Raw genomic sequence first — 26,695 nt, 5'->3', positions numbered from 1 at the left:
AATTGTTCTCCTTTCATGGATTTCAAGAAGGGTAGAGAGGGGGCAAAAATAACATGAAAAATTGATTTTTTCTGGATAGTTAGTACTTAAAGGTTTTTCCATAAATTTTCAGTATGAAATTGTCTTTAGTATTTGTGAAAGAGTTGGAGCACACTGTGTATAAATACTAATTTTTGTAAGTACTCTGTGTCAAATCTTTCAGGCCATAAAGTGCTTTGTGGCCAATGTTATCCCAGCAGAGGGGAGTTGGGGCAGTGAATGTGTCAGAGCGGTCCGACCCCTGTTATTGGAGCAGTTCTGCTCCTTAAGGATCATGGACATCTCAAAAGAGGAAACACTCACCTTTGCTGTAGATGTCACACTGTCCAGTTCAGGTGAGAGCTGACTGTTCTAAAATTATGAGGACTGACATGTGATTAGATACTATTGTTATGATAGGAGTCCAGAAAAAAGGTAGCATAGTGGAATGGACTTGGGGGGAGGGATTGTATAACAATAAAAGAATTTTTTCTTTTACTTTTTAAAAAGAAAAGCGAATTACAGGGGGAGGGGTAGGCAGGGAGAAAAGTGCCGCAATGAATGACTGGAAATCCAAAGTCTCTGTAAACTTACATGAAAACCAACTTAAAATGAAAAAAAAAAATGAGCTTTTAATATGTCATATAGTCTCTCTCCTTACCTGTTCCCCAGAGAAGAAATAGACATTGGGATGAGGCCAAAGAAGGTCCTCTCTGGATCCGTTCAGACTGTGGCTGAAGCTGGGATACTGATCTTTTCTTCCCTTGAGTGGTTTGTCAGAGATGGTGCACGTATTTCTAGAATTAAGTGACTGAAAGACTAACTAGGTCAGACAGAATAATTGTACTCATCTATTAATGGAGCCTTGATGGCGGTTTCTTTATGGTGTAGAGGTCCTATGCTCCATTTCCTGAAACGCAGGTGGCAGTTTGAACCCACCCGAATCCCCTGAATAGGAGAGTTCTGGTGTCCGAGGGGTAAGGAGTTGAGCTGCCAACCCAAATACAAGTGGTTCAGATCCCCCAGCTGTTCCTTAGAAGAAAGATGATCATCATCTCTGTGATTTGTAGCCTCTGAAAACCCACAGGACTGTCAGATTCTGACTCAATGGCAAATAGCAACAGCAGGATACCCTCAAGTACCTCAGTAGACAGGCCTGGTGGTCTCCTGACTGGCCTTGACCTAAAAAACTCTATGGAGTGTTGCTGTTTTACCCTTCAGTCACATGGGGTCGCCATGAGTTGGAATAGATTTGATGGCAACTGGTTTGTTTGTAGAGGAGAGTATGTATGGCCATGATACAGATTATTGAGAAGAACTGCGGAATTTGTTACTCGGTTTCTATATCAGTGCTTTCTTTGTCTTTGAGCAACTCTTCTCAGATGGCTTTTGGCTACTCTTTCTTACTTAGTTACTGTAATAATTAGAACATATTTAAATTGTGTTAGTTGAAGCACTTTGGAAGCTTCAGGTCAGTTGGAAAGGTGACTTTTCCCATTTTTCTTATTACTACTTGATTTCCACGGTAATTCTTATCTGCTTAGAATTCTCTAGAGTAACTTGGTGGAAAAGTTGACCCTGTTGTGACTTGAACTCCAGACTCTATATTCAGTTTTTATTCTTTACTATGCATGTTTCATAATAGGCCTTAAGCTCTTGAATATTCTTATAGAGACCTTGTGTTTCTGGTGAATTCTGGCCTTTATTCAGCTATATTTGTAGGCAAGGAAGAAAGTATTCATCTTAATTTATTTCTTCTAAATGAGAGTCATTCAAGCTTATTAGTGAGCTGCTGTCCACTGCTCTTGTGTGTTCAGATTTTTTTTAAATCTTAACTACAATTCTAGCAATTATACAAATACTGTTTTCTAAAAGAGTGCTCTCATTATATTTTATATCTAGAAAAAGGAGTAAGAAGTACGCCAATATATTAATAGCTATAATTGCTGAATCATATAATTATGAGCCATGTGTTCCCTGTGTATACTTTTTTCTGTGATCCTTTATGTAGTATCTCAGCGGAGATAATGTTTTCTTAATCACTTCCTAGGGAAACTCTTTGACGATGTGCTTGTAGAAATGGGCTATGGCCTGCAACCCAAGAAGCAAGGTGAAGATCACAGTGAGTATTATACAGACTTATGTAACAGTGGGATGATTTCAGCTGTTGATGACTAGCCTTTCTAACTGATGGGAAAGTAGCAGAACAAGTTCATTCTCAGACTTAACTGGTACGGATGACTGTTTGTAAACTACATATAAGAGGAATTTTAATTTCATGTTATTCCTTATCTGTGGCTGTTTTTCAATGAACTTATTTTTAGCATGGTAATTATCAGAGATGATAAAGAACTAAGTATCATGGTGCCTTAAATCGGGGGCTTTGAAACTAACATTTCCTTGGTTTAATTTGTTCTCGTCATTGGATTATTCCAGAGTCAGGAAACAGGAATAAATAGGATGCTAAAATGCTGTCTGATAGAATAGTATTTCTTCTTAAAACTTGTTCTTAATTGTGTTTGTGCATTTTGAGTTTGTATTGATTGCTAGGAGAGAAGCAGAGGGCTTTGCTACCAGCATTTGCTTTTTCTTTAGCTAGTCTTTTTATGTGTTGTGCTGCAGTCTGCCTTCCCCTCTCTGCCTCTCCTTTAGGAACGACTTGAGACATAATTTATTTTCTCTTGCTGATTGGTTAGATGATTGCTCCATAAATGGTCCCGGGATTGGAGGGCACGTCCTAACATCTAAATGGCACACTCTAACATCTACATTACTTCTCCCATGCCTTCCATCTTTATTTGATTGATTAGAAGCCAAAACCCAAATGAATGGAAACCCAAAATCTCTGTAAATGTTCATTAAAATTAATAAAATAAAATAAAATTTAAAAAAACCCAACCAAAACCCAAATTAAACTCTCTCTGAACCTTCACTAAAATATTACGTACATATAGGGAGCTCTGGTGGCAAGAAGCCACGCTACAGTCTGGAAGGCACGTGGTTCGAGGCCGCCAGCTGCTCCTCAGGAGAGAAAGGATAGGCAGTCTCCTCCCTTGTGATTAACTGCCTCTGAAAAACATGCTGGAGGGTCTGTTCTGACTCTATGGTAAGCAGCAACATAGATCGATAGATTGATTGATAGAGCGATTAATTGATCCATCTAATCTATCTATTGCTAATTAGAATTTTCTTAAATTTTGATAATCATTTTAAAAAACCAAAACCCGACCAGCAGGAGAGGAGATGGTGCACCTTTGTCGTGCAGAGCAGCTGGTGGACGTGAAGCACCAAATAGGTGGCCTCCTTGGTTTAGCGGCTCTGGCTCCCTGAGGACCAGGCCACTAAAGGTTGTCTGGTTACCAAGTCTTCCTAGATTTTTTTTCTTATTAATGTTTCCTTAGTTCCAAAGTTTTTATACATAGACACTGGGGACAGCTCTCTGATGCTGTCGTTTGTCTCCTGTCTGTACCCAGCAACACTGCCTGTGTGTAATCACTGAGACACAATTTGCTGAGACAGCTGGAGACGGCAGTTGAACTCTTCAGTGTCTGTCGGCGCTGTTTGGGACCATGCATACTAGGAAATGAGGACAAGTAGTGAGGGAGGTGACCTTGGAGCTTCACATTGCCATGCTCTTCTCCGCTCCCTTCTGTTCCCCACCTGTGCTCACCCAGGCCCACCTGGCCGTGAGTGTACACACCTGCAGTGTCTTGTTCCTGGAAGACAAGTTAGCTCCTGATTGGAGAGCTTCTGAGGCGCGTGAGATTTAGAAGAGCAAAGACCGTGGCATTTTACTTGCTTTCATCTCCTCTTGCCTGCTGTCTGACACGCAGCTTTTGTTACACCAACACCTTTAGAAATTTTCATTTTCCTTACTTTACCTTTTTTACTCGAATCATGGAGCTTGCTTTGGCTCCTTGCGATCTTACTTTGGACCAGCTGTTCCCTTCAGTGGGATTGTGAGCATAATTTGTGGAATCTCTTGTAATCTGTTCTTGAGAGGTGATTTCTTGATGTCAAATTGTCTCCAGTGTTTTGGGGTTTTGGTTTTTTTTGTTTGTTTGTGGTTTTTTTTTTTGTGGTTTGTTTGGTTTTTTGTTGTTGATTGTTTACAGAATCAATCTGGTAAGAAACATTTTCTTTAACAATTTCATAACGTTCCATCTGGTTTTTGCTTTGCTTGTGGCATGTACAGTAATTTTATCTGAATAACATCTTAGCCATAGTTCCTTCAAGTACCAAGGCTCTTTTGCTTTAGTTTGTTTTTGTCTTTTCCAAATCTTGATAAACTGGTCTCATAGTATCTTTCTTCAAGTCTTGATTAACATATTTCTTGAGACCTTAGACTTTATTAGGCTCAAGTGTGTGTGTATGGGTATATGTTTGTGTGGATGGGTATTTCTTTTCTGGGCGTTCTTCTTATCTGATTAATATTTTCAGTATCCTATAAGCTTTTATTAGCTTTTTAGTGCATTTTTAAAAGAAAAACTTGTTTCCTAGCTTAATATAGAGGAAACTTTGGTGGCTTAATGGTAAAAAGCTGCACTGCCACCCTGAGGTTTGTGGGTTGAGTCCACCAGCTGCTCCATGGGAGAAAGATGGGCATTCTCTTCCCGTATACTTTACAGCCTCTGTAAATCTAGTGGAGGGTCTGCAAGAGTCAGTTCCAGTTTGACAGTGCTCATTGACAACAGTTTATTCTTGAATCAAAATTATTCATTTCTTTTTGTGATAAATGGTTTCATACCGTACAGAATTTTTCATTTGAATGTAGAGTCATTTGTCATATGATGTGTTTCAGTGTCTTAAGAGGATATCCATTCCAAGCTATATGATACTGAACTTTTTTAATGATTCTAAAAGATTTCATTATAAGACTTTTCAATTAGGGGAGCTCTGGTGGCCTAGTGGCAAGAAGCTGTACTGCAATCCCAGAGGTACACGGTTCAAATCCACCAGATGCTCTGCTGGAGAAGGAGGGACAATTTCCTCCTATATCAGTCAGATCTGATTTGACGGTACATGCACAAAAAATAATAATAAAAAAATGAAAAAAATTTTTTTAAAAAAAAGACTTTTCAATTAGCTGCCTTTTTTTTTTTTTTAAGCCACTAGCTTAGTTTCTTTGGGCTTTTCTAGATTTTGGTAATGAGGAAGTTTACCTTTGCTAGAGACACTTTTTCTTTGCGGAAGGAAACACTGTAGCCTCCCTGTCAGGAAGCTTGCTTGATCCTCTTATTCAAAATTATTAAAGTATGTATGTATGTATGCCTTTGGTTTTTTAACTTCTGTGAAAATGAGTTGAGTTTTGACTGTTTCTCCCCCACCTGCTTATCTAAGAAGACAATTCCGAAGATGTTGGAAAACTTACAACTGAAGACAAAGTTGTAGTCGTCAGGAATGACTTAATCCCCAAAGTGTTGGCCTTGAATGTGGGGGATGAGTTCTGTGGTGTGGTGGCCCACGTTTTGACTCCAGAAGACTTCTTTTGTCAGCAGCTACAGAGTGGCCGTAAGTGACATTTCTTGATAGGTTGTGTCTAGATACTGTACATGAAGAGACTCAGCCCATCAAAGTAGAGATGTTCTATCAACAAGAACAAGAATTTCTCGTGTTTACGATACGATCTGTGTTTGCAGATAAGCTGGCTGAGCTCCAGGCATCCCTTAGTGAGTACTGCAGTCGAGCGTCTCCACGCTTTGATTTTTTCCCAACCATTGGTGATATCTGCTGTGCTCAGTTCTCAGGTAAGGAGAGAGTATTATTGGGGCCTCCTGATCTTTGCTAACCTCCCCCCACACACACACTGATGTGGCGTCTGTTCTAACTCATCGTGAACCTGCAGGACAGAGTCCAGGACTGTAACTCTTGATGGAAGCGAGACAGCCACACCTTTCTCTCATAGAAAGGGTCTAGGTAACACTTAACTGTTGGTGGGAGTATAAAATGGTACAATCACAATGGAAGGCGCTTATAGTGTGGCGCTTTCTCAAAAAGTGCAAATAGAGAGACCATTTGACCCAGCAATTCCACTACTGGGAATTTACCCTAAAGAAGCCAGAACTGCCACCCAAACAGATGTATGCACACCCATGTTTATCGCAGCTTTGTTCTCAATAGCAAAGAGTTGGAAACAACCTAAGTGCCCATCAGCAAATGAATAGAGAAGCGGTGGCATATTCACACAATGGAATACTATGCTGCATTGAAAAACAAGGAACTCATGAAATATTATTCAGAATGGGTGACCCTGGAGGAGGACATGCTGAGTGAAATATCTCAGTCACAAAAGGACAAATATTGCATAGGGCCACTTGTAAAACGGGACTGACCTCGAGGTTGGGGGGAGACTGAGAAAGTGGGATAAATTATATATATGGCATTGAAACAGATGAGGGAGAGACCTGTTTAAAAGGGATATATGATTAGGTATTATTTTCATGACAGGAGTCCAGAACGAAGGCTGCATAGTGGAGTGGACTTGGGGGAGGTATTCTGTAACAATGAAAAAATTTTTCTTTTCCTTTTCATAGACAAGAGCGAATTGGTGGACAGGGAGAAAAGTGCAGCAATGAATGATTGGAAATCCAAAGTGTCTAAACTTTCATTAAAATTAATAATAATAAAAAAAGAATGGGTCCAGGTCCTAGAACTTCTGTTGGGCGTTTTTTGTTTGTTTTTGTTAACAGCCAAGAGCTCCAGCCATTGGGCTGTCAGGGCTGCTATTGTTCATACCCCAGTGGGAAGTCAGGTGTACGGAAGTCTCAGCATTTATCGCTCTGCCAGTGTCATCTGTGGGGAGTTGTGTAGGTAATCCAGGGGCTGAGACTCCAGTGGTCGAATCCACCGTGGGCTCTGAGAGAAAGAGATCAAGATGGGCAGTTTTCCCGGGTGACCTACTATGCTTTGGAAATCTACTGGATGGTCAGCAGTCCATCTGTTCCCAGCTCAATGGCAATGAACGTTTCTTATGTTTAACTTATTAATAGAAACAAATGATACAGACTCTCAGTTTACTCTGAAGGCCTACATTTGGAACTTAGGTATTAAAGTGCATCAGTTAGGTTTTTAATGATTTTCATCTAAATTAGATCCAGGGATAAGTGTGAGGCTAGAGGACAGGGGAGCAGTCTGGATATTTTTAAGGGGGTTTTCAGGGTTTTGGAGGTTGGTATAGATAACGCTGTTGACATAAGTTTGCGGACGGAGAACCCCCTATGCTTGAGTCCTCATCCATTCCCTTTGGAACAGTTTGAGGGTCTCGAAGCAAGGATTTGTGCAGCTCTTTGCTGTGGGGTATAGCTTTTGTGAGCCTTTGCTCAAAGAGGTCCAGTGGCCACGTAGAAGAGGAGATACACGTTACAAGTAAATATTCAGTAAATGGATTGCTTGCTTGGTGGAGTGAGTCTCATTGGTTCGTGCTGCCAGCTACTCTGAATTCATCCTGCCTGAGTGAATGTTTCATGTCTTGATCAAGACCTTGGGGGTTCACATGACCAAATGTGTCCTCTGTCCTTGTGAGCTAACTGTCTAAAAGGGAACCAAGAGGTGTAAATAAATAATGACAGCATAGGTATTGGTTGTATTGCAAGGGATGAGTCAGTTACATTTAGGGTGTCAGAGGCCTCTGGTGAACAAAAACAGCAGTGCTGTGTAAACATACATATTGTTCAGTAAAACGTCTTAGTAAAATAACACCTACATGTGACCTATCCCTGAGTTGGGAGGAAAGGTTTTTGTTAGAAATATACGTTGGGAAAGTGCTTGAGATTGAGTGTCTGTTTTCCAGAGGATGACCAGTGGTACCGGGCTTCTGTTTTGGCATATGCTTCTGAAGACTCTGTTTTGGTTGGATACGTAGATTATGGGAACTTTGAAGTCCTTAGTTTGACAAGACTTTGTCCCATAATTCCGAAATTGTTGGAACTACCAATGCAGGCGATCAAGTGTGTCCTGGCAGGTAGGAAAAGTTTATGGTCTCTATATTCTTAAAATACTTACATATTTGGCTAGACATTATTTATCTGTTTATCATTATTTATTTGGCTAGACCTTATTAGCAAAAAATAATCCTCAAGGAAACATTCAGGAACTGCGGGATGCTTACATTCCACCCGTAATTAAATTTAATATGCTTATGGTTCTGAAACTGAAGGTGGCTTTTTTTTTTACCCCCTAATTGTAGGGACTGTGTTAGCTATAAATATTATAGAAGCCAACTGGCTGATAGAAAAAGACCCATGAAGTGCGAGGAAAAGCTTGTTTATAAAAACGGTAACTGTACTTGACCATGTGTTTAGACATTTAATTCTATGCTCTCAATCATGTTTTCACACTTGCTGCCTCTCGGCTGTCTAGAGTTTGTCCCACTAGAACCAGGGACTTCTCATCTAAATACATCGAGAGTTCTGCAACCTTTATACGGATGGTAATGTGAATTTAATTCACATTCAGTGTCAAAAGAGTTTTTCCAAGTGGTTGCTCTTAAGATTTTGCAACATGCCAAAGATCATATTCTGAGGACTTGGGGCAACAGGGAGTTTAGTACAAAATACCTCTGGAATCCTTTGTCAGTGGGGAGGGGCAATGTCAGTGATATGTCCTTGTCTGGTTTATGGAAGTGTATTGTGAATGTTCTCCGGAAGAGTCAGAACACATTTACACACCACCAGAAATGCAGAGGGAAGTTGGTTGCTTCACACAGTGACATGCCTAGTAGATAGTCTTGTTTTTTTTTCCATCTTGAGCAGCTTTGAGTAGCTAAGAAGGCAGTAATTCCATCTGCTTCATTACCGGTGAGGCTGAGCATTTTTCCTGTAAATTGCTTGGCTCTTAGATTTTATGAAGCCAACTTTTTTCCCCCAGTGTCCTTTTAGTACTAATGTGTGTTATAACTGATTCCTGTGTTAATGGGAGAGGTCTTGTTGGATTTTCTTCGTGCTGTTTATTTTTCACAATAATTTTATTTGAAATACTTAACATACCATAGAGGTACTATTTTAAATTCAGTGATTTTTTTTTCTTTTAACAAAAAAACAACCCAAACCACACCCAATGTTTAGCAACTTGTGCAACCATCACCATAATCTAGTTTTGAGGTGTTTCTGTCAGCCTGGTGTGATTCTTAGTGCTTGTTCCCAGATACCATCAACCCTCAGGCAACTGCTAGTCTAGAACATTTCATATTTATGGAATTAATGGTGACTTTTCACTTAAAAGTGTGTAAGCTTTTTTTTTTTAAATATGTAGACAGGCAAGGGATACTTTGTCTAGTGACTTGACATATGTACCACTGAATGTAAGTTAAAGGCCTGCTTGTAGGCCAAAGCCAGGTCCTTTGGGTGGTTCAGTCAAAGAGGTAAGTCCACCAGCTGGTTCACAAGAGAAGCGTCCACTCCTTGGCCCAGGTTTTGGCTTGTTGCCAGCCTTTAGGTCATCAAGAATTTCTTCAATATCAGTGCGTAAGCTTTTTACAAGCTTTTTTGTTAGGTGTATTTTTGAGAGGAGAGATGTTTTATTACTTCTCCCCCCCCCTTTGTAATCTTATAAACTTGTTTGTATTAAGAAACCTCCTGTTCAGTTGAGATTATTGCTTCTAATGTGTGTGATGGAGCACTTAACATTTAACTCTAGAGTTTGGGAACTGAATTTTTAAGTGCTGCTTTTCAAGAACTAACTTGACCAAGTCTTTGCCAAAATCCTTTGTTAGGAGTAAAACCAGCATTAGGAGTTTGGACTCCAGAATCGATTTGTCTAATGAAAAAACTTGTGCAGAACAAGATGATAACAGTGAAAGTGGTGGACCAGTTGGAGAGCAGTTCTCTGGTGGAGCTGACGGATAAGTCTGTGACGCCTCACATCACCATTCGGAATGTTCTCATAGAGGCTGGCTTTGCCACAGGAGAGAAGGAAATGTTGCCAGTTAAAGCCAGTGACCTGAAAGAAGTCAGTGGTAAGTGAGCTACAGACCAGATAATGTTATTGCTGTTCTTGAAACAGCTCTCCAAATGGGTAAGGAACTCTGATGGCCTAGTGAGTAAGTAATTGTGCTGCCAACCCAGCGCCAGGCAGTTCAAATCTAACAGAGGCTCCAGGGGAGAAGGACGGACAGTCTCTTCTCCTTTCCAGCCGTAGAAAGCCCACTGGAAGGTCAGCTATTAGTTCCAACTTGACAACAGTGAGAGAAATAAATGAGTAAATAAATAAACCAGTTCTTGTTCTTAGAAAAGAACTGATGTTGAGTGTGATCTTTTAAAATCAAGCCTCATTCTAAATATTGGGGTTATTTTTGAAAATTGGGCATTAAAAAGAAAACAACCAGCCCACCAAATATTTTCAGAGTCAGAGCAACTGAAGAACCACCAGAACATGAATCTAAAATGTAATGAAGTAGTAACTGTCCATTTTAAGGCTGAAATGGTTTTGTGGCAAAGTCACCCAGAAAATCAATGGAAATTTAGCTCTTCAAAAGTAAGTTCTGAGGTCCCTACCCCTGCCTTCCCCCACCACAACTCTGGTCCTTGTGTCTTACGAAAGTGTCCATTTGTTTTCACAGTTCCTTTAAGTTCAGAAGCCAAAGCCACTCCTTTGGAGTGGACGTGGGTTGAACTTGATGTTGACCAAACAGTAGACGTCATGGTCTCTATGGTCTACAGTCCTGGGGAGTTTTATTGCCATGTGCTGAAAGAGGATGGTAAGTTGGATCTTTTTATTTATGTATTTTTTTTCTATCAGCACATGGGTGTAAATAATAACTTTATTGAGTTGAGTTTATTGTATCTGTACCTTCAAGAAAGATTTATTCTAAGTCGTTTCTGCTCTCACCAGTCTGTATATTCAAGTCAGTTTAGTTTCATAAACTGACTCTTGAAATTTCTCATTAACGCGTTTATTGAAGTCCAGTATACATACCAACTCTGCGGTACACAGCAACAACTGCAACCTACATGGAGATAAGTGCGAAGATAAAAGTGTGGCTTGGTGAGTTATCTCGAAGTCAGCACACTTGTATAGTTAGAAATTAGGTCAAGAATCGAAGCATCACCAGTGTCTCAGGTACGTCCTTCCTTTCCCCGTCCTTGATCCCTGCGCCTTCTTTCTTTCATAACAGACCACCATGCTCTTCTGCCTCCTAATAGAATACATTCATTTGACCTGGTTTGATATATGTCAGTGGACTTCTGGGCCTCAGCGTCTCTGGCCCCAAGGAGTGGCATTGCTCACCCAGAGGCCACACGTCTGGTGGGTCACATCCACCAGCCGCTCTGCCGGGACAGAGATGGTCAGTGTCCTCGTCTGTGGTTTAGGACTTTGGGCGCTTGACGGAGGCTCAGCTTTGAGTCAGTTCCAACTCTTGAGCCTGAGTTCTGAGCCTCGCCATCTGTCCTGTCCTCTTGACGGTGTTTGTGAGGTAGAGCCGTGTTTTTACACGTAGCCGTGGCTGCTGCTTTTTGCTGCTACCCGGTACTCCACTGCTTGGGCTACTGCTGGACGCGTCCTTTCCGCTCTTGGTCATTTGGGTGGTTTGGAATCTGGAGCTATGAAACGATGCAGCGTGAATGCACCTGCATGTGTATATTTGTTACAGAACTTGGAGTGAAATTACAGAGTTGCAGGGGGCACGGAAAGCACTCAGCTTGTAGCCGAAAGGTCTGTGGTTCAAACTCGCCCAGCAGCTCCATAGGAGAAAGACTTGGTAATTGGCTCTGGTCAAGATGAGAGCCAAGACCCCTGTAGGGGTGGTATCTGTTGAGTCGAAGTCCCAGGACATCCAGCAACAAAGGGTGGATGAGTTGCAGGTTTTGGGGGTTTTTTGTGTTCGGTTTTTTTAAAAAAATTATTTTATTATTTTTTGTGTGTGTACCATCAAATCAGATCTGACTGGTACAGGAGGAGATTGACCCTCCTTCTCCAGCAGAGCATCTGGTGGATTCGAACCTCACGCCTCTGGATTGTAGGGCAGCTTCTTGCCACTAGGTCACCAGAGCTCCCTGAGTTGCAGTTTTGACCAGTGTCTGCCAGATGGTTTTCCAGAATGGTTCCAAACTGAGATTCACCTGCTGTGGGTGGTTTCGTGCTTTGCCACCCTGAGCAACTGGGCGTGGCGGAATGGGAACCCTGAGCTGACCCTCTGGGAGTTTGGGGAGGCCATAGGTTGGTTGCACAGGAGGAGATTTCCATTTTCTTCCGGAGGAGGCCCTGGTGGGTGTGAAACACCAGAGCCTCTGACTTTGGATTGACAGCACACTTCCCGAGGTCTGTCCCTCCAGAGCTCCCTTTTGTGCTTTCAGAGACCCTTAAAACGGGTTTTTGCAAACTAGGACAGAACATCTGCTGTGAACATTGTACTTTTTAAGGTTAAGAGTGGAGTTTGACAGTGGCAACTCAGAAAAGGAGGACATTTCTGGGTAGTGAGTGGGTGTGATGGGGGAGGGGGCGGGAGGTTGCACAACCTGAAGACCATAATCCCTGTCAAGACTGCTCGTGCTCCGGCTGATAGGCGCTGTGCTCGCAACAGGGTAAATTAGGAGAAATATTTAGTAAGCTTTGCCCTCTGAGACTTGGACATCTGAGACTATATCCTTGGCCCAAATTTGTCAGTTCTGATAAAGTCAGATACTTTGACATTTTCGTTATTGCCCTTTATCATTAATATCTTTGTCCTTGAACAACTAGCAGTGAAAGCATCAACAAATGATGCCCTGCACCATAGTATGTGGTACGGATTACTGATGACACGTTGTACTAAAAACCGGGGTACATTCTCGCTGGTTGTAGGTGTAGTGTGTGGCGTTTGACTAACTTGGATTCCCGAGGACTGCCTTACCTGACGTGTTAAAAGCTTGCTCTCATTTGGATCTCTAGACTCTCTGGTGTTTTCTTTCACTTTGGTTTACACTTGGCTCATCTCTTCTTCTCCAGAGGGCTCCCTGTCAAGTAGATTTTAGCTGCTTCATTCTGTACTCTGTCTCAGAACTTCTGGAACCTACCTTCCTTTTCTATCACGTGTGTCACATTTCAGGAGCCCACATCCCTGAATTCCTTTGACACATCTCAGCCTTTTATGACTCTTTCCAGACAGTGACCTTCATTCACCTTGGATGAGACCTTTCTTTAAGCTGCTTCAGGGTACTTCTGCACTTTTCCCATGTCCCCATACAAATCTCATGCTCTCACTGGTGATAATGTCACAGGCCACCATGCCGAGTGAGTAAATCACTGGTAATTGATTTAGAGTTGTTGCTGTTGTGTGCTGTCAGATCTGACCCATAGCTCGCCCTCAGGCAGGTTTTCAGAGGCAATTAGTTAATCGCACAGGAAGACATGGCCCAGCCTTCTTTGGCAGAACCTCTGGTGGATTCGAACCACCTGTCTTGGAGATTGCAGCACAGCTTCTTATCACTAGGCCACCAGAAATTATTACTAAGTAAATAACTCATTTTACCAGTTGGGGTTTTTGTCTTAATAAAAATGAAAAAAAATCCTTACTTAGTCTTGGGGATTTACCTGAGATTTTTACAGTGAAAACATTCTGTAATGGGAGGGGAAGTCTGTGTTGGGCGTGTTTGGGTTTACTATTCACTATTCAGTGCAGCATGTTTATTGTATTTCAGCGCTAATTAAACTCAATGATTTGAATAAATCGCTCGCGGAATACTGCCAGCAGAAGTCACCGAATGGTTTTGAGGCACACGTAGGGCAACCTTGTTGTGCTTTCTTTGCAGGTAAGTTGGCACTTGGTAAAAGCTTGACTTTACTCAAATCTTGCTTTTACTGTATATTTTCTTCCTGAAATTTAATCAATTGTTTTTCACAACCAGGATTAAATGAATGCCTATTTCCCTCTCACTTTTTAAAAGATCATAATAGTCTTCTTGTCTTACTTGTGTTAAACTTTGGTTTAATATCTTTATTCCCAAAGTTTTTAATAATAATAAAAATCAAGGAATGCAAAGACTCTTCTCTGCAGATTCTGTGTTTCCTTTGGTCATTCTGTGTAGGTATGTATTGAGAATACATTTGATGACAAAACTCATTTGCATGAGTTTTACTATTTTTTTTCTTATTTTACAAAATGACAAAACAGTCTAAGCTGTTAGTGGTGTACGAATGTTGTCTTTGTAGATGGACAAGCATGGCAAGGCTTACACAACTTGACGTTGACGTTCTGCGTCTTCACAAACATGAATGAGTGGGTCACGTTTGATGCTGTGACATACTCTTTGACAGTTTTCTGACATTTTGGAAACTCACAGGGATTTTTGAAAGAGAATGAAAGGCTTCATTAGCTACATTAGGCAAATAATACCTTTCATCAAGAGTGGCTTAACGAGATAATTCCATGTTAAAACCTTTGTTTGTTTTAAATTTAGGTGATGGTAATTGGTATCGCGCTTTAGTTAAGGAAATCTTACCAAATGGGAACGTGAAAGTGCATTTTGTGGATTATGGAAACATGGAAGAAGTCACTGCACAGGAACTTCAGACCATCTCATCAAAGTTTTTAAAACTTCCATTTCAAGGCATACAGTGTTGGCTAGTAGGTATGGTACAGAATAGATTTGCTCAACTGCCTTCTAATACTTTTAGGATATGTTAAACTTCTGTAATTTTCAGGTATTGGGCACATTAAAAGATATTGTTGTTATATGCCTTTGAATTGCCTGTGACTCATAGCGACCCTATGTACAACAACCCTAAACCCTGTTTTATCCTGTGCCAATCTTACTGCCTCTTGACACAGCTACTTCCATTACCCCAGTCACTGAATCAGTCCATCTCATTGAGGGTCTTCCTCTCTTGCTCTGACCTTCCACCCTCCCAAGCATGATGATCCTCTCGAAGGACTGGTCCTGCCTTGCAGCATATCCATAGTATGTCAGAAAAACTTCAGAATCCTTGCCTCCAAGGAGTAGCCTGACTTCACCCTCTCCAGGACAAACCTTTTCGTTCTCCTCGCAGTCCATGGTATATTCAGTGCTCTTCTCCAGCACCACAACTCACAGGCATCAATTCTTCTAGCATCCCTGGTCATTGTCAAGCTTTCTGATGCATAACAAATAATTGCAAAAACTATGGCCTGGATCAGACGCACCTTAGTCTCCAGACTGACATCATTGCTCTTCAATACTTTGGAGAGGTCTCTCAGAGCAGACTTTCCCAGTGGAATTAATCTTGTAATTTCCTGGCTGCTGGTACCAAGAGTATCTGAAACAGTTATTCCCCCCTCAAAAAAAAATTAGCCAAAGTGCCTAGTGTTGACAGAGAAGCAGCTGAAAAGACGTGAAGCAGGTGTGTGACTTTACGGAAGCCAAGAATTCCATAGAAGTCTCTAATATCTTTTTGACTTAACAATTTTACTAATAATTTATCCTAAAGAAGTCATTGCAGTTTTGCTCATAATAACAAAACAGCCTAAATAACCTAAAACAGAAGGCTACTTACTGATCCATGCAGTAAATAATAGTACTATTTCCTAGAGTAGTAGTTATGATTAAATGAGTATTTCTATCAGAGCTTGAAACTCAAAGTTCTGTTGAATTGTTTGCTGTTAATATGTGGCCATTAATGTGGTGGTTAGGTGCCATGGAATCAGCTATAGTAAATGTTGATAAAAAGAGCTGTCCATTATTTAAATGAAGAAAGCAAGTTACAAAGACAAGATGGTATTGTGATTAGAACCCACAGACTCAAAAGCACATACTCTTTTTGAAACTGTAGACAAATTATTTAAAGTGGAAAATGATAGTTCTTTCCTACAGGATTCATTAAGAATAAAAGAAAAATGAACACCTCAGCCGTGCCTGGCATTTTACTATTGTAATACTCTTATCATGAAGTTACAGTCTAAATGATAAGTAGCATTGTGTATGCTCCCCTTTGTAAAAGAAGCAGGTGTGTATGAACATGTATATCTCATTCTCCACATTAAAAAAAAAAAAGGAAGATTGAATGTCAGAGTGTTACTGTCCAGAAGTATGCATGTTTTCATTTTGCTTTTCTGTTTTCTTTGTACTCAGCCTATAAGAACTATATTCTGAGTTTGTTGAGGGCAAATTTTATCACTTTAATGTCAGTTTTGCTCAAAAATGATATTCCTAAGCTATCAGGATAGATGATAGCATACTTAAAAATGCAAGTTCTCAGTCCAGGTGCTGGAACCATTAAATCAGACACCCTTTGGTAGGACCCCACATCTTACTTGAACCAGCGGTTTTGGTGATTTCAGACACAAGTCAAAGTTCATGAGTCACTGTTCAAAGAAGGATACAAAAGTCATTTCTATGTAAGAAAAAGAATTTTTGGTTAAGTAATTTGAAGTGAGTTTGTCCAGAGGAAGGACATTTGTTAGCAGCTAATTGGTGATTCATCTTTGTGTGTAGAACAACACAGTAGTGGATTTTCCAAGGCTAATTCTGTATTTCCTATTGGAAAAGTTGCAGTGAAATTTTATTGGTGGGGAAGGTAGAGCAAGATCCAGAGCCTTGTAAAATCCTACTGGTAGATATTCCGGGTCCTGCATCATTTGCAGGGAGGGTGTGGAGAGTTAATTGGGTTGGTTATTGCAGAAAGGCACGTAAGACTTGCTGGCCTGAACGGTGACTGTGTGAGAACCTTGGCGTGGCTCCGGTAGAAGTGAAAATGAACCTCATGTGTTCAGGCCTTTTTAATGGTGCTGTTTCTTTCCAGATATACAACCTCGAAGCAGTCACTGGACCAAAGAAGCCACCGCTAGATTTCAGATGTGTGTCGCCGGGCTCAAACTCAACGCCAGAGTAGTCGAAATCACGGAAGATGGCATGGGAATGGAGCTCACTGACCTTTCCACTTCCTACCCCAAAATCATCAGTGATATTCTGATTGATGAGGAGCTGGTTTTAATGGCCAACTCGCCACTGAAAAACTTGACAAGTAACAGACCTGAGAGTAAATGTGATCGTAATTGTGATCTTCAAGTTTATGCCCAGAGGCCTCAGGGTAAATAAAGCCTTGCCTTTGTTTAAATTTACATTACTCTTGTTTTTGTAGGTAATGGAAAAACTTCCTATGATGCAGTTTTCCTGAAGAAATGATTTGTAGAAATTAATAGTATAGAAGTTAAAAGTTAAGTTATTAAATGAAATTATTTAATAATTTTAAATGAATTAATGTAAACTTAGATGAGTTAAATATTTTAAAAAAATATTTAATTATTAAATTAAAAATGTAGAAATTAATAGTTAAAGCCATGCTAACGCTAGTTAGATATTTAATGATGCTTGTTTTGAGTGTTTATCTGGTAAACTTGAATCAGCTAGATAAGCACTCCTTAAGTAAGGCATGAATAAGTTGTAATAATTACACCAATTATGTGCCGTATTCTACAGTAATGTGTTGGTGCAAGAATTTTGTTATATGCAGAATTTTCCCGGAAATGCCCAGGAAAATCTCTGAGATTATTCTGTGAAAATACAAGCTTGGATTGGGGGAGGGGGGAGGATGATAAACAGTGCTGTTGGTAAACAGTAGTTGATGAGAAGAATTATTGATCAGGAAGAGCTAAATGGGCAAAAGCACCACCACCACCACCACCACCACCACCTCCACCTCCACTACCACCACCACTACTACTACTACTGTTCATCAACTTGACATGAGCACCTGTACTTTAAATGTTTGCAGCCGTCTTTTCTGCTCAACAGTGGAGGACAGTAGAATTGCCAGTTAATAAGACCATCCAAGCAAACATCTTAGCAGTCATGAACCCAAACTTGTTCTATGCTTTGCCAAGTGAGATACCAGGTAAGAAACCAAAATTTGAGATGTCTCTTATTTTTTAACACTAACAGGGAACACACTTAGCTTGAACCTCCTTAGGGAGAAGAAGGTAGGCGGAGGAAAAGTGATACTGTTTGTTTTATTCATCACTTTCAGGAAGAATTAGTTAAAATTACTGAAGGCACGGTTGATATGTAGCAACCCAACCAGCAGGGAATCCCTTGTAGTCAGCAAAAGTTTAGCCTGATCTTCTTAAAGCAAAAAAGTGTCCCCTTGTTACAAGCTGTTTTTTAAAAACACACATTCTCAAAAACTGTCTATTGCTGGTGGAGAAAATGTATGTTCTCTATATTGAGAGGTACTTTTTTTTTTTTTTAATTGTATTATTTTTTGTGTGTACTGTCAAATCAGATCTGACTGGGACCAGAGGAGATTGTACTTCCTCCTTCAGCAGAGCATCTGGTAGATTTGAACCACATACATCTGGGATTGCAGTGCAGCTTCTTGCCACTAGGCCACCAGAGCTCCTTGAGATGTACTTATGAGCTGGCCTACTATCATTTAAGAGAATTTTAACTCAGCTGTTCTGTACGTTTTGAAAGATGGCAGATAGCTTTTCTAATTGGACCTTAATCAATAGTGTTATATATTATGGATATAGAAAGACATAATTTAGCTGTAGCCATAATCATGAAGAAAAAGAACTTCTAAAAGTTGACTTTTGGTTTCCTTTTTTTGCTTTATAAAAAACTTCAGTGCACTCTAGTTAATCCCGGTAGAATCAGAAAATGGGTTTATGCAAGTTGAGTGTACATAAAATTAATTCAGTGCTTCCAGGCTGAAAATTTACTTGTGTTTCAAATGGTTAAACCTGGAATTACACTGATAATCAAGAACTGCTGTAAAACTTGTGTTACAAATGAGATTTATTTTTTTTATCTTAGAAACTACGTGGGATGATGGCTAGAAATTACAGTGGAGGAGAACTTTACTCTGTGTCATTAAATACAACACAATGTAGAAAACCAGAAATCTGTTTTAAGAGTAGAGCTGGGTGGGTTTCACGGGGAACATGCTTTTGTATCTCCCTGGATCAGGACGGAAGTGCACATTTCCCAGGGACTTCCTCTATCCCTTTCCTACTGCTGCATCCTGGCACAAAGGATAACCAGTAGTGATATTAGTATGTGGGTGTTTTGTTTTTTTAATTTAAATGTTTGTTGGTTTATGTTTGGTCTCTTTTTTTTTTTTTTTTTTGTAGATAAGTGTTTTTTTATTAAGTGGACTGAACATTTCTATGATATACTGTTGTAAAGAGTATTGGAAAGTTCTTAAAAGAAAATGCTGCTTTTCTGTGTTTTAGAAGACCAGGAGAAGTTCTGTGTACTGACAGCTGAACTGGTGGAATATTGCAGAGCTCAGAGGAGCCCGCTGAACTATACTCCTCGAGTCGGAGATGCATGTTGTGCCAGATACACAAGTAAGGTTCCTTTCTCCTCGAGGTAACACACTGGCCTGTTGTCTTTCACATGAGATTTTGTAGACTTCCTTTTAAGGCTTGTTTCTTAGGATTAGATAGAGAAGTTGGAAAAGGTACAGTTAAAAAAAAAAGGTACAGTTGTGGTTTCCTTAGGTTGCTGTCTTTGACTTTTCCCCCGTTTTCTTGGCTGTTGGTTAGATGACCTGCTGAGTGCTGTCAAGTCATCGCAGCCCAGGGACCTGTAGATCTGAGCCCTGCCTATCTTGTACCCTCCTCACAATCTCTGACGTGACCAAGTCAGCTGTTTGGGTCACTGTGCCAGTCTGTCATTTTGTGGATCTTTCTCTCACTGACCTTTCACCTTTCCCTTAACGTTTTTCTGGGGACTAGTCCTTCCTGGCAATATGTCCAGAGTATGTGACTATGCCAGAAGTTTGACCATCTTGGTTTCTGAGGCGCACCCCGGTTGCACTTCTTCTAAAATAGATATGTCCTGTTGGAAAACCATGAGATGTTCAGTACTCTTCTCCAGTAACACAACTTAAAGGCATCAGTTCTTTTTCTGTCATCCTTATTCATTGTCCAACTTTCAGAGACATAAGAAGCAATTGAAAATACCATAGCTTGGATCAGGCACACTCTATTTAGTCTTTTAACTGACTTGGGTCTTTAGTACTTTGGAGAGACCCTTGATGAAAGAATCTGCTGATGTAACACCGTAAGTTGTTGACCTCCAGGACCCTGGGTGTTGATTAGGTGCCCCACGCAGTGCGATGAAGAAGTCATTGACAACTTGTCCTCCATTCATCATGTTTCCTTTAGTCCAGTAGTTAGATTTAGGCAAGGATACACATGCCCTTTGGTTCCTGAATGTGGAAATCTGCCAGTACTTATAGACAGCTCTAGGTAATTGGTACTCTGTTATGCTGGATCCATAATGTCATCTTTAAATATGGTAGGAATTAAAAGTTCTTTCTAATGCTGAACAAAATTTTTTAAATCCACCAGAACAACTATAGTCCGTTTTGTTAAAGTAGGTGATGGTGTTTTGTGTTCATGAGTTGGATTTAATTCCTAGTGAATTGCTTAGAGAATCAGACTCGATCAAGTGGTGGTATTTGGTGTCCTTGAATTGCCCAGTGCTCTACCCTGTCCTCACAGTCATGGTCATTGCAATGTTTGAGCCCTTCACCGCAGCTGCTGTTAGTCCATCTCATTTAGGGTCTTCCTCTTTTATAATGAACTTCTGCGTCACCAAGCATGATTTTGTTTTTAATTTATTTTATTTTATTATTTTGTGTGTATGCACCGTCAAATCAGATCTGACTGGTACAGGAGGAGACTGTCCCTCCTTCTTCCAGCTGAGCATCTGGTGGATTTGAACTGTTTGCCTCTGGGATTGCAGTGCAGCTTCTTGCCACTAGGCCACCAGAGCTCCCTTCAAGCATGTTTTTTCTGCTCCAAGGAAATTATTTTTCTGGTTCCTTCTGATAACGTGTCCTAAGTACATGGCATAAAGACTTGCTGTCTGATTCCTGAGGAGATTCTAGCTGTAAGTTCTTCCAAGACACATTATTTCGTGCCTCTGGCAGTCTGTGATATTTTTAGTATTCTAAGCTACATCATGATTGAAGGACATCACTCCTCCTTAGGTTTTCTTTATTCCTTATCTAACTTTTACACCCAAATGGGTCAATCCCAAGTTTGGTGGAGCACTTTAATCCTTTTGTACTGGAAAGAAGTCTTTCTTTTGCAAATTTTTCCAATGCATCATGTCATTAGATTTTTTTCAATTGTTTCTGTGGGCAATGATTATGGATTTAAGTAAAGTGAAATCTTGGACAATTTCATTTATCATTATGTTGCTCATTGGCTGTGAGGATTTTTTTTTTTTATGTTGAGCTAGAGTGATAATTCATCTTGAGTAAAGGCTGCAGTCTGAGTACACTTTAGCCACTTGCCCACTGTTTATTATTTCATATTGACAAATTTCTTTGGCTGAGAATAAATAACATTTGTAGGGGTTATTCTTGGGGAGATACTTTTGGTCACCACATTAATCTCTCCAAAGTGCTGAAGGCCAACCAAGTCAGTTTAAAGATTAAATATAAAATGCCCGTTGTATTTTTAGTAGCTTTCTATATGAATCTGAAAGTTGGACAGTGAATAAGGATGACAGAAGAACTGATGCCCTAAGTTGTGGTACTGGAGAAGAGTATCGGATATCCCACCAACTTCCAACAGGATGAACAAGGCATTTCGGGTGAATTTCCAGGAGTGGGATTCCTAAATCACAGGGTGCCTATTACTTTTGAAAGTTTAAAAGTGTGGTATTCTCTGGGCATCTTAACAGAAGGGTTCCTGTGTGCTAGGAGCTGGTCACCAGGTTGCTTTCATTGCTCTGTTGATAACAGTGGGTGTTAAAATGCTTTGGGTATGTACCCCAAATAAAGTTTTTATTATTCATAAAGTTTACAATTACAACATTCATGTTTAGATTTTGTGTAGATAATGTCTAGATCTGCATTTTCTCTCCTTTTCCTAATTTTTTATTAGAGAAGTATTCTGTATGGGTGTTACATAAATGTTTTCCTACCTGGGCAAGTATCAGCACAATGACTACATTTCTCTGTTACATTTTTTCCCCCTGGTTCATATTCTATACGTTTTCACTCATTAACCTAAGTTCTGTACACATCTGTAAATGCGCAGAGTCCTACACATATGGTGTCCTGTGCCAGTCTGTGTCATTCTGTACACGTCTTCTGATTTCTGACCTGCGCCGGTGTGGACGGTGACACAGAGCTGTCATCGGGACACTGCAGGCCCAGCAGTGTGGCCGTCTCTGGTGCCTGGGTATCTCGAAGTCAGAACTAACTTTGCAGCACTTAGCAACAGCAGTTCTTACTTTGTTTGGCTAGGTTTTTGGTAGGATTTAAAAGAAAGTAGAGTGCATTTGTATTTAATCTGGACTACTACTCTTTTTTAAAAAAAAACCCACACCACAAAAACGAATTGCTCCTTATTTTGTTTTCCCTTTGTTTGGCTTACTGGTTGTCTAGTACCTCATAACTAGTTTCCCTTCCCACACCTCTCCCCTTAGTACCACACAATATTTGTGTGGCTTTTCCTTGGCCTTTGTAAATCAGTGCGCTCACGATAGTATCCTCTTTTGTCTGACTTATTTCACAAAGTACAATACCCTGTATTGTACAAAGTACATCTGTGTGATGCAGTGATTTGTGGATTCTTTATTACTCTTAACTGCTTTAATGATGTCTGGTATTCCATTGTACACGTGAACCGTAGTTTTATTGATCTGTTCATCGGTTGATTGGCCCTTGGCTTGTTCCCATCTCTCTACTTTTATAAATAATGCCACATTGAGCTTGGGTGTGCATATAGCTGGTTGTGTCCTTGTCATGAATATTTTAAGTGGTCTTAACAGAATGATTGTCACTGTACCTTCTTAACTGAGCCCCTCTGTTTTCAGGTGATGATCTGTGGTACCGAGCCATTGTTCTGGAGACTTCTGATATGACAGTGAGAGTGCTGTATGCGGACTATGGGAACATGGAAACTCTGCCCTTGTCTAGGGTACAGCCTATCACCGCCCCGCACCTGGAGCTTCCTTTCCCGATCATCAGGTGTTCCCTGGAAGGTAGACGGTTCACTCACGTTCTAGCTTGTCTGGGTTTTGGTTGGTTTGTGGGCTCCCCACCCCCTTTCTTTGTTTTTTTTTTATCACTGTAAATGAATCCTTTGGGCGTGTGTGTATGGATTGGCTTCACAACGTCAGGCTTCACAGATTGCCTCTTACGCTGAGCTGGCAACACTAGTTGGAGGGTCAGGATGTGAACCAAGTCATCAGAGCCCCGATGTGAGGGCGTCCCAGCTGGCCACATCTTGCTCTCTAACCCTGGGACAGGGCCGTTCTTCAGAGCTCCTTCCAGCTCTGCCTCAGAAGACCCAGCAGAGCAGAGGAGAACTTCCCATAGGGCTTCCAAGGCTGTAAATCGTCACCGAACCACACTGCTCCATCTTCCAGGGAGCGGGTAGAGGATTTGAACTACCGATCTTAAGGTTAGATGCCAATCATGTTAACCACTCTACCACCAGTGATCTCACTTTAAAGGACTGAAAACAGTACCCGTCTGCCAGGAAGTTGGTTGGGACTTCGGACAGAACTCTGTGTGTCGCTCAGAGCTGTGCTCTGTGCTTTCAGAACCAAATCGCCAGAAACCCTTCCAAAGTACCCATGGATGGATTTGAACTGCTGACCTCACATTACTCAGACACTCCCTTAGAGATTCGAGACATTAAAATGGCATGCTTCTTGTTAGCTTGGCGTGCATGGCTAAATGTATTTCTGGTATACGGTGAATTTTTTTAAATACTAGTTAATTTACAAAATTCAAATACCAGATCCTTTTTCACACCAGATCCTTCCCATTTCCCTCACACCCCCCATCAAATTGTACAACCCCATGATTAATCTGCCCTGTCCCCCCTCACCCGTCTGCTTCCACTCACCCCCCACCCCTCCGCCTTGGATCCTCATACTCATGCTACAAGAATGGTTCTGTAACTGCTGAAAGAGCGTTTTTACAGTTTGTCTTGACCTCTTCTCCCAGAGATGCTAATAGATAATTTCACACTGCTCGCTTCATTGCCTTTGCTTTGATTCTTTTTTTTTTTATATATAGAGCAGAGAGCGTGAAAAACGGGGGGCCAACAGTTCCCATGACTGAAGGCCCCGAGCCATGCTTCTCTGAGTATTTATACAAAAAAACAAGGAAGTACAAAACAAAGGATAATGGTGAAATCTTTTACAGATAAGGCCCCAAGTTCCTCTTTATGTTAATCTCAAGAGGGAGGGATTCATTTAATAAAAACTAAGAACAATGTTGACTCCTAGGGAACTCCCTAGTGTCACAAGGTGACCTTTTGCTTGTATTAAGCCTCCCTCATTTCCCGATACAGCATTTGGTCTACTATTATTAAATTTGATACTCGGCTTCCCTCATTTCCCGCTCTTTTGTTTAAATCATAATTTTGTGATCATCAAGATGAGTATAATTTTTCTTCTTCAGGATTCATTCTTGCTTGTATCTAATCAAACAAATATAAGAAAGCAAATATGAGAAAACAAAATAAGTTCACAAAAACACTTCCAATAAAGCAGCATTCCTTGAGGATCAGCTTCCATTGTCATGTTGCCGTAGTCCCCATCAAAGCCAGTTCTGATTAATCTCCTTTGTCTGTGCGTCCTTTGCCATTCCCTGTCACTCCTCCCTGAGAGAGATTTGACCCTGATTCATGAGGAAAATGGGGCGGTGGACTCTCTTAGCTACTTCCTGCTGAAAAGGGACGTTGTAGGTTTCAGGGTGAAGATCTTCTCTCACTACTCTGAGGGGCCCTTTGGCAGTAGGAAACACATATACTTTTGAAGAGATTGATTTTGGAATTTAAATGCACTGTTATCAGTTGTGCTTAGGGATACATGTTCGTATCTTTGAAGATGCATCATGGAACTGCTGCAGTCTAGAAGACATAAATTTAACTAACAAGTTAAAAGTACATAGTCAACAATGAAAAGCAATAATATTCCAAATAGAGATTCTAACAGTGACACAAATCAAGTTACAGAGGGAAGATAATCCTTAAAATAAATCTTATTGGCTGGCACTTTGTCTGTTATAGTGAAAGGGCTAGGAACCACATGATGTAGAGGCATAACTATGTCATTTATTGTCCTTAAGACCTGGACCAAATTCCATTTACTATTGCATTATTTTACAGCTAGGAAGGCCACATGCAAGGCAGAGGTGAAGTAAGGAACTGCTTATGAGGTTTTCCGTCATTTCCAACAACTAAGGAATAGCAGGAAGAGATGGATCTGAGAAGGCTTTAATTCCGAATATGGGCTCGTGTGTCCAGCGGAAAACAGATATTCTTACCAGGAAGTTAATGCTCACCCATAGCTCTTCTGGGAGGATCTGAATCGTTGAAGTGTCCTTCGTTGTTTCCAGCTAAGAGCTGGGGTCTGTCAGCCATGCAGACCTGATGTGGGCTGTCCTTGGCCAAGTGTCTTTCAGATCCACACTTAAAGCAAGTGAGTGGGAGCTTCCTCTCTACTCCCTTGCCTATCTGTGGCTCTTGTCTGTGACACTGTTTACTGAAGTGGCCCAGCTTTCCACAGTAGAAGCAATTCTGACCGCCTTTAATACCTTTGGGTGGCACTGTTTATGAGTAAGACTTCCTTTTCCTGACATAGGCCCTAAACTGGCAGCAATAGCTGCTCCAATAATTTTGGCCATTCTCTGATCTTTTCTCTTCCCTCTAGCTCCCAGTTGTTAAAAGAAGGAAAAATTTAAATATACTAGAGAGATATATTATTACCCAAAACTTTATAAAGCCAATGAACAATTTTTAACAAGAGAGTATTAAAACATATGCCCAGTAGCTAGTATTATCTGCCATTCTGCAGCTTCGTCCTCGTCAAAGTGTGGCCTCTTTTGACTCATCTCGGGGTTTCACGTTTCTGGAGGGCACCCACAGCAGTTCTGATCCTGTGGATATATAAGCAAATCCTCGCCCCCACCTAATAACAAATCCCTTTTTCCATTCATTAGTTACAGGTTCCATATAATATATAGACTGATTCAATTCTTTAGAGGATTGTAATACCCAGTGTCTTTCAGCTGGAGTTGCTCTTTTTTCATTAGCATTTTAAAAATTTAAAGTAAATAAGGCTTTTTGTAAGAGAGTTCGAGGAGATGATATTCGTCCCATTGTATCTCCCCCCTTCTGTTTTTTCAACATAGTTTGTAATGTTAAATTAGCCCTTTTTTTATAACTTGTCCTGCAATAACATAATAATAGCAGCATATAATTCAGCCTGTTGATCAGAAGTCAGTTTTATAACCTGCATAACCCATCTTATCTGCTTGCAAAGGTGAAGTTTTTACTTTCACTAATAGTATCCAGTGAGTCCCTTTACCTGATTTCCTTTTTTATTACAAACATTGCAAAGTTTCAAGGGCTAGTGATTTAATATGGCCTGTTAAATATTGTGAAAACTTCTAATTTCTCTCTAGTAAGTGGCCACTACCCCACCCAAATTGGTTTTTTCTGTTAGCCAAGTTAAGGGGAGAGCATGAGGAGCAGTGGCCCTCATTATAAATTTGTATATCTCAATCCTTTTCTTGAAAGATTATATTTAGATTTTTGAAAACTAACAATCCCCTGTTTCCTTTTATTCAGCATCTTATTTACTCCCCACTTGTCAAAGATCTACATTCATTACTCTGATGATATCCTTTTCCACATTTTCTACAAAGTCCTGAAGGCATGAGTTTTTTACTCTCCTTTCTTTCTGACAGTCTCTTTTCAAATGTCCTGATTTCCACAATTGTAACATTAAGTTTGGGACAAATT

The 26,695-nt window shown here is 40.5% G+C and overlaps 1 protein-coding gene across 1 annotated transcript in view; it reads left to right on the top strand.

The window, feature by feature from the left end:
- The window catches only part of TDRD1 (tudor domain containing 1), a 46,696-nt gene that overhangs the window by 9,771 nt on the left and 10,230 nt on the right, over window positions 1-26,695 (top strand). Inside the window, exons 9-19 of the mRNA XM_006880163.1 lie at window positions 203-374; window positions 2,069-2,140; window positions 5,362-5,529; window positions 5,658-5,765; window positions 9,728-9,970; window positions 10,574-10,711; window positions 13,632-13,742; window positions 16,708-16,995; window positions 17,680-17,799; window positions 19,139-19,255; window positions 22,749-22,916. Coding sequence (XP_006880225.1) covers window positions 203-374; window positions 2,069-2,140; window positions 5,362-5,529; window positions 5,658-5,765; window positions 9,728-9,970; window positions 10,574-10,711; window positions 13,632-13,742; window positions 16,708-16,995; window positions 17,680-17,799; window positions 19,139-19,255; window positions 22,749-22,916 — 1,705 coding nt within the window. The remainder of the gene's footprint in view (window positions 1-202; window positions 375-2,068; window positions 2,141-5,361; window positions 5,530-5,657; window positions 5,766-9,727; window positions 9,971-10,573; window positions 10,712-13,631; window positions 13,743-16,707; window positions 16,996-17,679; window positions 17,800-19,138; window positions 19,256-22,748; window positions 22,917-26,695) is intronic.

Source organism: Elephantulus edwardii, unplaced genomic scaffold (genome assembly GCF_000299155.1).
Source record: "Elephantulus edwardii isolate Elephantulus edwardi_28Jun2011 unplaced genomic scaffold, EleEdw1.0 scaffold00006, whole genome shotgun sequence".
Taxonomy (NCBI): Eukaryota; Metazoa; Chordata; class Mammalia; order Macroscelidea; family Macroscelididae; genus Elephantulus; species Elephantulus edwardii.
Note: the sequence above shows the minus strand (reverse complement) of the source record. Positions and strands in the feature narration are given on the sequence as shown.